The sequence below is a fragment of the Onychostoma macrolepis genome, chromosome 22, assembly GCF_012432095.1.
Source record: "Onychostoma macrolepis isolate SWU-2019 chromosome 22, ASM1243209v1, whole genome shotgun sequence".
NCBI lineage: Eukaryota > Metazoa > Chordata > Actinopteri > Cypriniformes > Cyprinidae > Onychostoma > Onychostoma macrolepis.
Window position 1 is genome coordinate 1,358,576 of NC_081176.1, and position 11,659 is coordinate 1,370,234.

At 36.9% G+C, this 11,659-nt stretch overlaps 2 protein-coding genes across 2 annotated transcripts; both read right to left on the minus strand.

Moving 5' to 3' along the window:
• Window positions 1–2,023: 2,023 nt before the first annotated feature.
• Window positions 2,024–3,032, minus strand: LOC131531299 (uncharacterized). The gene has a single exon (XM_058761988.1). It carries the CDS (start codon window positions 3,030–3,032, stop codon window positions 2,610–2,612), a length of 423 nt encoding a protein of 140 aa, XP_058617971.1. The 3' UTR covers window positions 2,024–2,609.
• Window positions 3,033–3,048: 16 nt separating this feature from the next.
• On the minus strand, window positions 3,049–11,402 carry LOC131530102 (trichohyalin; the record flags this gene model as incomplete). The annotated part of the gene is made up of 3 exons (XM_058760223.1): window positions 3,049–4,487; window positions 9,085–10,500; window positions 10,742–11,402. Coding segments are annotated over 3 exons (3,516 nt in total), but the record flags the coding sequence as incomplete, so codon positions are not given.
• Between the last annotated feature and the right edge of the window lie 257 nt (window positions 11,403–11,659).

An 11,659-nucleotide genomic window follows, 5' to 3' on the forward strand; every position in this document is an offset into this window, starting at 1 on the left:
ATTGACAACGATGTTTCGGTCGCATGACCTTCATCAGGAATTTTTTCAAATTAAATTTGTAATTTCATGTAAAAATGTGTGAATGGCACTCTGTGGCGCGGCAGGATTTCTGTCGGCTGAATGAACATATCAATTTGCTTTCTCACATCACTAGCTTTAAATATGAAACTTCACTGGCTAACAAATGCATCAGTGTGACCAGCTGGATATAAACTAATGCAAATAGATGGTTACAATCATGACATTAAACATTTTGGCTAGTCTTGCGTTTTTGGTCACATTGTTTTAACCGCTTAAGGTGCGTGTCCTCTTAGCCTTGGTAGCAAACATTCTGCTGTCCTTTCTCCACTAATGCAGCATCTAGTCAACAAAATAATTACTTAGTAATGATATGAAAACATGCACTACAATATACTGTGTGCACACCGTTTCATTGTCGATGTTTTGAATGTGCAGCACACAGTGTCACCTGTCCAAACAAACAATACGAGGTGTCTGTGATTTCCACCCTTTAGCACTCTGCTCTCATGGACTTTTGCAGATAGCTGATTTCCGGCAATCAATCAAGTTAAATGTTGATTATCAGTAACTCAAACCCCTTTTTCTAAACCTAACCGCCAGTCACGCACATCTGCCATGTTTGTAGTTCTGGACTACAATCCTGACTGAATCCTTCGCCAAAGCGCATTGTATTGTGGGCAATATTAGCCATTAGAGTGTGCACGGATCCACACTTCAAAAATTGACCTGAAATAGTAGACCATCCGGGGACTTTTGGCACACTCTGTTCAACATACTATGCTTTGGGGCACACTTATTCTAATCTCACATACTATTTAGGATGGATAGTACGAACAATGGGACGCAGGGAGTGCCTGTCTTTATGAATGGACCACTAAATCATTGAATCAAATGATTAATTTAAAAATGCAGAATCATTCAGTAACAAAACGCCACTGTGTGTTGCTCAGAGATGCGCAACTGTTCAGCTGTGATCTTTGTTTGGAAATACAAGAAAAAGCAAAAACAGTCATCTGTAGGCTATGTTATATATAAAAATATGTTATAAACAAAAGGTAAACCTGTAAAGACAATGTGTACCACGGCTATCTGGCTAAAACCTGAAAAGGACAAGACAGCAGAAACACTAAAATTACAAAACATAAACACTTCAGAACAAAGTCATTTTCAGGTTTACGCTGAAGTAACATGCTTCAGATTGATTTTTCCAGCTGATGAACGATGAATACATTGACATCTAATTAGAACCATCCTGCTTTAGAGAGCTTGAGCATTTAATATTCAAATATCAAAATATCCCATGCAAAATAGTTTTCAGAAACAATATATTCTTATCGTACCACACTATTGATTAATGTTGATATCATTATTACTTGACTAAGAGTCTCATCTCAAATTTAGATAAAACCAGTGAATTTGCAAATTTTTGTGAATCATTGTACCATTAACAAAAGAAAATCATTACTCCATTACACCACTTTACACCGTTTCAATATCAAATCACGTCCAACTTCAGCTGAAGTCTCCACGCTTTATTCTCCTCCTTCACCAGACCGCAAGCAAATGTGTTTGTTAAAGCACTGCTGTAACGGCTGAACTAAAAAATAAACCAAGGTATACAGTAAGTGAGTACAAAAAACTCATTTAGAGCAACAGAAAATCTATTTAAATGGGTCACTTCCAGCCGGTACACCATCTGTGTGTGTTAATGTCACAGTGAAAAGAGTTTTTAAAGTCAAGCTCACAACATGTTATTTACTACACAGTCTTGGTCATGAAGTTTCAATTAGAGCTTTAGATGAAGTTGAAGACAGCCTAAAAATAAAAGGTAGTTAATGGGTGACTATAATAGATTAAATGTAGTTATTCTGCAACAGTATAATCTTTCAAGTTTTGTTGGGTTTTACTCAGTTCAGTCGTTTTTTTATTTATTTATTTTTGTAAATGGTTTGTAAAATATATGAATTGGTTACTGTTCAGCATCACATTAATGAAGGACTAACAGCAGTACATGGTCTGTGTGATTGAGGAACTTTAATTTTATTGTTAGTCACCAGAAAATAACAGAAAATGTGAAAGTAAAGCGTAATTTCAGAATAATGTTCAGATTACAATGATGACGCTACAAATATTTAAATGAGAACATCTAAAGTAAATAAAAACTTCCTTTAATATTGTGATCAGCATCTCGGGTTTCATCTACTGCATGAGAGATTTTACAGTCCATGAACAGCTGACATCAGTTTTCTATCTTTTTTCTATTTTATGGTCTGCTATAATTCATCATTTTTAAAATCTACGAAAAGAAAATTAATTGTATATGATCATTTTAGTTCATGTCTATTCAAACCTGCTCCTGCAGAACTTTAACTCTAATCAAACCCCTCATCAAGGTCTGCGTGATCTCTTAATAACTGACAGGTATGTGCAGTAAGTGATTAAACTCTTTATGACAGTGAGCCTTCAGGAGCAGATGAGAATAACCCTGATTATATGAATAGACAGAAAGAGAAATACAGAGAAAAGAAAAAAACCATCACATTCACTACAAAAGAAAAGTGTAATTTGTTTGGCTGATCAAAAGTGTTTCACATGACTTGACATGACCATTTAGCTTCTAGCTCCTGTCTTAACCTTTTCACTTCATTCAGTTGTCTTTGAATCTCTTCAAGTCTCTCCTTGAGATCCTGCATGTGCTGCTCTTTTCTCTTGATGAAATCATTCAGTTCTTCTCTTTGTTTTCTGGCTTCATCTTCATGTTTCTTCTTCATCTTCTCTATCTCTTCTTCATGTTTCTGTTTCATTTCATCACACTCTTTTTCTTCTCTGTCTATTCTTTCTCTCTCCTCTCTTTCTCTTCTCTTGATCTCCTCCTCTTGCTCTCGTTTAATATCTTCCATCATTTTCTCCCATCTCTTTCTCTTCTCCACTCGTCTCTCTTCATCCTCTCGTTTTCTTCTCTTCCTCTCCTCTTTTCTCTCTCGTTCCAGCTGCTCATAATGTCTTTTCATTTCATTTATGTTCTCTTCATTTTCTCTCTTTTTCTTCTCTCTCTCTTTTCTGTTTCTCTCTCTCCTCCTCTATCATCTGTTCTTCTTCTCTCTCTCTTTCACATTTCTTCTTGTTCTCTAGTTCTTCTTGTTTTTCTCTCAGCTGATCCCTGTGTCTCTCTTTTCTCTCTCTTTCCTCTTCCTCTCTTTCTCTCATCTGTCGTTTCTTCTCTTCCTCCCATTCTCTCTGCTGTCGTTTAATTTCCTCTCGAGTCTCTTTGTCATTTTCAGTCTCTTTTATTTTTATCTTCCATTCTTCTCTCTCTTTCTCTTCTTGTTCCTTCCTCATTTGTTCCTCTGAATCTCTCTTTTTTATTTCATCTTCCTGTTTTTTTCTTAACTCTGTCATGATGTGTTCATGATCATTTTTCATCTTTTCTTGATCTTGTTTATATTCTTCTTCTCTCTTTCTATCTTCTTCTTCTCTTTCTTTAAGTTGTTTTTCATACTGTTTTCTCTGATCTTCATTCTCTCTCTTCATCTTCTCTATTCTTTGATCATATTCATCTCTTTGCTGTTTCTCTTCTTCTGATTGTTTCTGATCCTCCGTCTCTCGTTTCTTCTGATCTGATTCTTCTTTCTCCTCAAACTCTCTCCTGAGTGTTTCCTCTCGTTCTCTGAACTTGTTCTTCAGTCTCTCTCTTTCCTCATCTATCTTTTGTTTTCTCTCCTTCAGTCTCTTTCTCATGCTTTTGATTTCTATGTCATATTTAGTTTGCAATTCTTTAGTTTGAGCATGATGTTTTCTTTCATTCTCTTCTATCATTTCCATTCTCTGTTTAGTGGAGATCGCTGCCTCCTCAAACATCTCACTAGTGAAATATCTGCCATGATTGGATTTCTTCATCTCTTCTATCATAGTTAACAGCTGAGTAACTTGTGTCCGGTCTTGTGTTTCTGTGTTGTTAAAAGCCAGGAATCTGCCTCCACAATCACTGATCAGTGTCTTGAGTTCATCATCTTTACTTTTCTCTACATATTCTCCTATTGTTTGTCCTGTCAGATCATCTCTAGTGAAAAGAACAATGCAGAAATCTGCTGCTTTTGGGCCAAAGATCATCTTGATCATGTCTAAAGTGTCTTTGTCCTCTGGAGTGATTTTGTCCATATTAAACACAATGATGATCACATGTGGTCCAGGTGCTGACAGTGAAATACACTTCATTATTTCTTCCTGCACTTGTTGTTTGGTCAGCGAGGGGTCAAAGAGTCCTGGAGTATCAATAACAGCTACTGATCGACCATCAACTTCACCAACTCTCTTCTGACAAACTGTGGTCACCAAACGTGAACTGGCTTCACTGTGAAACTCATTTATTCCGAGGATAGTGTTTCCTGTGGCACTCTTTCCACTTCCTGTCTTCCCAAACAGCAGGATTCTCAAACATCTTGAATCTGAAGGTGAATCTTCATCATCTGAAAATGACAATAATAGAGTTTAGAGATTAACAACCATTGGTTATTTGACCCTGAGCAACAAGTGTTCAACTCAAACCTGAAATGTAAACTATTTGCAAAAGTCCATCTCAGTGAATCTCAACACTCCAATCCATTATACAGGTCTCTTAAAATAATAATAATAAATTTGATTAAATATATATTTTTTAATGGTTTGAATTATATGAACCCAGGTGAAAAAAAAGTGCACTTCCATAATATGCTTAAAGTGCTCTATTTTCGCGCACTAATTTTGTACTTAAAGGGATGCAGATGCTGACGCATGTCCGTGTTGACGTAAGCAGCAGCGTCATGCACATGCGTTGTTTACATGAAGAGGAATGCGTCGAGATACTCTCTCCACAGTTGAGCCGCGACGCAGCAGACTGGATGAGGAGGAGAAGAATTGTTAAATAAAGTCATTATTTCTGTTTTCTTTGCGCACAAAAAGTATTCTTGTTGCTTCGTAAAATTATGGCTGAACCCCTGATGTCACATGGACTATTTTAATGATGTCCTTGCTATGTTTCCGGACCTTGATCATGGTAGGACCCTTGCTGTCTCTGGAGGGTAGACAATATCTTAAATATCTTAATTTGTGTTCTTGTAAGGGGGCTTTGATCTCCTCATGAAGCCAGTCACTCAGGAACTCTAATAATGCAAATGTCATGTCGCAAGATAATAAACTCTTCAATCAGACTTTGATCTCCTCGTGAAGCCAGTCACTCAGGAACTCTCACAATACAGATGTCATGCCACAAGACAATAAAACTCTCTAATCAGACAAGAAGATCTGAGAGAAAGACCATTTGATCATCGGTCCATTCACCCATCCTTCCCCCTGGGCACATGGTCTTGGTCACTGAAAGGTGACAAAGAAATGCCAAGAACTCAAGTTGCTACTCTTACATAAAATATTTCAGAATTCATGAGCATAAACTTTTCATGTTTGGTATCAATCTTACAGTCTCTGTGCGATTGGAAATGCGATCTCAGTCCCATATCAATAGAACAGACCAAAAATAAAGATCTCAAACCTGAGAGAAATTCTGTTCCTCTGATATGGGTTGTGCCCCTGATAAGGTCTTTTGTTATTCTTACACCCCAGGTGTCCTCAGGTCATTACATGTCCCAGCAAAAGGTCCTATGAAACTTTTATTATGTTATTGTTTTATTCTGATTTGAGTATTTAAAGAGGATTGGCGAAACATTCAGGGAAGCATCTGTAATCAGAACTTCCCACACGATTGCTGTGTGTCTCTCTATCTGCCAGGTATGCTGACTCTTTGAATTTATTTTATTCTAATATTCTAGGTTTTGTGTTTCATATTGGTCAGTTGTGTAACTAAATTTTAATGTATTTCCTGTAATTGATGTATTCTCTTTTGAACTAATTGAATTTATTCTTTATTGTTTTATATTACTTGATTATGCCTGGCAAAAATAAAATACTAATTTTGATTTATTCTGGACTTTCTAGGAATCATTTCTTCAAGTAGATTAATGTGTAGGGGTATTTCCGCAAATCTGTGTTCAGGACAGATCATACCAAAGCACTAATGGATGAACCATGGGGAGCTCCATGAAGGAGACTTTGGATTTCTGACTGTCACTGACTTAACACGGTGTAGCTCTCGTGGTTATAGGAGAAAATACACTTTTGATTATGAGTATGCAGGCGCAGCTCACTTAAAAGTATTATAGCCACTCTGCACCCTCTGAGTAAGCTCAGAACTGACGAGTTTGTGTCGTGGATTCATAATCGGCCGAAATGTAATTCCTGTGCGATACCTGGTCCCTAATGAAAGAATAATTGAAAGTATGGGATTTCCAGAATATTCAAATATCTAAATTATTACACAATCGATAATTGTAACCAATTTTAAGTTAAGGAACACAAATTAAAGATTAAAGAATCGTCAACAATTGGAGTCAGATTAAATTGTTTATGGAGTCAGATTTTGATTGGAAATCAGAAATTTTAACGATTTAAGATAATTTCTTGCAGAAGTGCCGTATAAGACGTACACGCAGACAGCCTTCAACCAGGCCGCTGGACTCCGCGTTTTGGACCGGCGGGTGGAGCCTTACATTCTGAAGATGAACGAAGGTATAACGGGTTTGAAAAGACATGAAGGTTAGTAATTAATGACAGAATCTTCATTTTTGAGTGAACTATCCCTTTAAAATACTAAAAATGATTCTTTAGTAAATGTATTTAGTTACCACAGTACACTTGAACCATCTTTCATACACTAGTACACTCAAGTGGTAACTAAATACAGTTTTTAAATACAAAGAGAGTATGTTAAAAGTGCATTTTAGTTCATATTCATGGTGTCCCAAAATAGCACAGTTGAGTACACTTAGATGATCTTAAGTTTATCTTAAGAAGGACTAAAGAATCATTTTTAGTATATTAAGTACTAAATTAGTGAAAACAGAGCACTTTAAGTACATTATGGAAGTGTACTTGTTTCAGCTGGGAATACTACATGTTCTGACGCGTGGTTTCGTTAACTACACACGTACTGAAGTGTGCGTGACGCTCACGATGATTTCAGCATCTGCCTTCTCGCTGTGATAACATCTCCAGAACTGCACTTGATGAGACTTTTGTGATTTTATTTGACAAAAACTGTTGTCATATTATATACTGTATATACAGAAACTCAAAGGTTTGCTCGACAAACCGTCACATAAGAGTTTGGTTTTATTTGTGACAAATATATTACGATTGTACAGTAGAATGTACTTCTCAAAATAGTTGTAGTAGTAGATTCTATAATAATAATAATAATAATAATAATTAAATTATTGAAACTTTAATTTTAAAGGGGTGGTTTACTGCAATTTCACTTTTTTCATTTTAAACAGTGTGTAATGTTGCTGTTGGTGCATGGACAGTATCTGCAAAGTTGCTGCGCTGAAAGTTCAAGGTAAGCGGAGATACAACAATGGTTAAAATTTATGTTTGATTATGTTCCTGACAATTACAATCGTAATTCAGCTCTCTGTGCTGCGCATTTTACGGAAGACAGCTTCCAGAATCTACACGAGTTCAATGCCGGATTCACACAGAAACTATTACTAAAACATGGAGCGGTTACAACTTTAAAACCAGAGGCAGCAGTTGTTGGGCCACAACCTGTGAGTAAGATTTCATCATTTTAAATGTATTTGCTTGTATAATTTCAGACGTAATGTTTTAGTTTTATCAAGGACGTAAACAAATGCCAGCGCTGGCTTTAGTAGCCAGTTAGTTAAATGATGTTTCGTGTGTCTTTGACAAACGCGTACAAACATTTTGGACCCGAATTTGTAATTATGTACTAATTTTGTAAATGTATTTTCCATGTATACTTTATGACGTAATTTTTCGATTTGATCAAGACCGTAAACACAAGCCAACGCTGTTTGGTTTTAGTGGCCAGTTAGTTCGATGCTATTTTGTGTGTAGAAGACAAACGTGTACAAACTTCAGAAAATTGATATGTAATCACAACAGCAAACTTCTATTCAGAAACATTTGTAAGAGCCGTGCTTGCGGAAGTTCTGCTTGACTCTCTTCATTACCGCTTTCTGGGTCTGATTCTGGCTCAAACTGATACGGCAATATTGACACCATTATTTTACATTTGACCGCAGTGCATGCATCTGTCGCCCGTGAAGGTGATGCGCGTGAAGTTTCCGGACAATGTGCAGTACGCGGTTTAGCCAATCACAACACACCGGCCCAACTAACCAATCTGAGCCCATCGCCTGTTTCTGAGGGAGTGGTTTCAGAGAATCAGGAAGTCAACCGGTCGTTCAAATGACAGAGGAGAAAGCGGCTTACAATAAAGGTGAAATATATGAAAAATAAGACGTTTTTTAACAAACGAAACACGAAGACATGTTATATTGCACCCCATAAACACAATCAAGCAAAGAAAAAAAGCAGTAAACCACCCCTTTAAAGGAATAATCACACTTTTAATTAATGTTTTAATTTTTACATTAAAAACTTTTTCAAACTTAAAAGGAATTGTTACATTTTAATTTTAAAAGATTAAATTATAAACAGAAAAATTAAAAGACAATATACAATTTCTGAAATAAATAATATTTTACTACATGTTTTACAATAATATATCCATATGAAATACTTTAAGTTGTTAAAGTTTTATAAATTCAATTGATTAGACATGTTTTAATATTAATAAAATTGTATTAAACCATTAAAATGGAATCTTGAAAAATTAAAAACGGACGTTACAATGGCATATTAGAGCACAAATTGTAGGCTAGTAAGCATATGCTTCATCACTGTTATAATTATAAAGGGGTCCTTGGAACATTTTCTCTCCTGTAAGGGGTCCCTGGCCCCAGAACGTCTGAGAACCCCTGATCTAGACTCTAAACGCTGCTTGTTTTGACGGATGATTATAAACTAGTGAAAGAATTCCTCAACAAAATATCAACCACAGAAACTGTGGAAGAGCAAAGAATAGTTCAGTATAAGCTTTGTTTGCACCCAAATACTACCTTTTTGGCAAATTAATTTCAAAATGAGCTGGTTATTGTTTTGACTTACTGTTTGTGAGCTGAACCGCAGGAGCTCCTGAATAAAGTTCATTAACTCTACGTCTTTCTTTCTGCTCTTCTTCTCTTCTTTGTCGTTCTTGTTGTTTCTGTTTCTCCCATTCCTCTCGTTCTCTCTTCATCTCCTCTCGTATCTTTCTCTCTTGTTCTTCTATGTCTTTAATGTCTGTTTTATATCGTTCTTCTCTCTCTCTAAATTCCTCTTGTCTTCTTTCTCTCTCTTTGTCATGATTCTGTCTTTCTTCCTCCATCATCTTCTTCATTCTCTCTTTCTCTTCTTTGTGTTTGAACTGAAGATCTTCTTTCTCTCTCAGTCTTCTTTCTCTCTCTCGTTTAAGTTTCTCATAATATTCATCCCATGTTTCCTTTTCTATCTTTCTTCTTCTCTTTCTTTCTTTATCACAATTCTGTCGTTCTTCCTCTATCATCATCTTCATTCTCTCTTTCTCTTCTTTAAGTCTCTGATAATATTCATCCTGCATTGCCTGATCTCTCTTTCTCCATTTCTCCTCCTCTTCTTCTCTTCTTTGTCTTTCCTGTTGTTTCTGTTTCTCCCATTCCTCTCGTTCTTTCTTCAGCTCCTCTCGTATCTTTCTCTCTTGTTCCTCTCTTTCTTTAAAGTCTCTTTTATATCGTTCTTCGCTCTCTCTAAATTCATCTTCTCTTCTCTTCATTATCATCTTCATCTTCTTTTTCTCTTCTTCATGTTTGTTCATCAGTTCTTCTCTTTCTCTGTTCACTTGCTCCACTTTCTCCATCAGTATCTTCTTTTGTTGTTCTTGTATTTTTCTCTCCTTCTCTCTGAACATCTTACATGAGTAGTAACTCTCTCCGTTCTCTTTCACCATGTTGTCTATCTTCTGCAGTAGATCAGTCACCTGTGTTCGGTCTTCAGTCTCTTTATTATTGAACACATGGGATCTGTTTCCACACGATTCAATCAGGGTTTTAAGGTCAGATCCAGGTTTTCCTAGAAAATGTTCAATGGTTTTGTTCTTCAGATCATCTCCTCTGGTGAAGAGCACTATGGTGTACTTTAAAGAGTTTTCTCCAAACGTGTCTTGGATGATCTTCACTGCTCTTTGTTCTTCTTGAGTGAATCGTCCCAGTGGTATCAGTAAGAGAAACACATGTGGTCCAGGCAGGATCATGGGGATGCAGTTGCTGATTTCTCTCTGGATTTCTTCATTACTGAGTTCAGTATCAAACAGTCCTGGAGTGTCGATCACAGTAATGTGTCTGCTGTTGATTTCAGCTGTTTCTCTCTGACACACTTTAGTAACAGATGTTTCAGAAATGTCTGATATAAACACTTCTCTTCCTAAGATGGTGTTTCCAGTTGCACTCTTCCCAGCTCCAGTTTTTCCCAGCAGCACAATCCTCAGTTCATCTTCTCTTTCTCTTGAATCTAAATAGATATAATAATAAAAAATAAAAATAAAAACATTAATTAATTTTAAGTTAAGATTACCAAATATCCGGGTCACAATATTGTGTATGATTTATACATTAAAACATTCAAGCATCATGTGCTAATCATATTATTTCTGCTGAACTCAGCATATTATGTTATTGTTTGGTCTCACAAATCTATGTAGTATTTTGCAAAAAAAAAGTGTTTAAATCAATACAGATTTTCGAATCATTACCTTGTGACTGAAACCACGTCTCTAATGAATGGATTTTCCTCTTCATTTCTTCAAATTCCTTCAGTTTCTCCATCTGTGCCTCCATCAATGTCTCTGTGGAGAAACAAACACCACTGTTTTCCTCAACCATCTGCTCCAGTTTCTCCATCAACACAGACACTTGTGTGTTCAGGTCAATGAACTGATGTCGTCCTCCTAAACTCTGAATGACAGACTGTGTTTCTTCATTTAGTTCTGTTGTCTGATGCTCTGGATTCTGCTTTATGAGGATCATCATGTGTCTGTTGATTCTTGAGCTGAATATCCTCTGGATCTCCTCTATTTCTGCTCTGTCTTCATTATTAAGTGGAGCATCAGGAATGATGAAGATGAAAACATGAACTCCAGGATGACAGAGAGACACACAGCGGTGAGTCTGACGCATCACTTCCTCCTCTGAGAGCTGAGTGTTGAACAGAGCTGGAAGCTCCAGCAGACTGATCAGACGTCCATCAAGCTCCACGTCTCTCCTCACACACTCTGAGCTGAGCTCTGATCTTCTCTCGCTCTGCTTCAGGATCAGGTTTGAGATGAAGGATTTTAATCCTCTGTTACTGCCACACACAACCAGATTCAGCTTCACACCCTGTGGATCTGTGTCAAAGGAATAAACTAGTTTAATTAAGTGGTTTTAAAATGAATGATGCATTCACACAGGTGCGGCATCAATGGGGGGCTTTCAATGACATTCTGAAGCCCCCCCCTGCAATGATCTGAAGGACCCATCCCTCCACCCCCGTAATACTATCGGAAGCTAAACAACCCAAATGTGGGACAAAACAGCGCAGTATTAAAGCGTTCGCAGGCGCGGCTCAATGGACCGAGCGGCACGACCGACTTGACAGCACAGAGAGAATGTGTTTGCTAGCGCCACCAAAT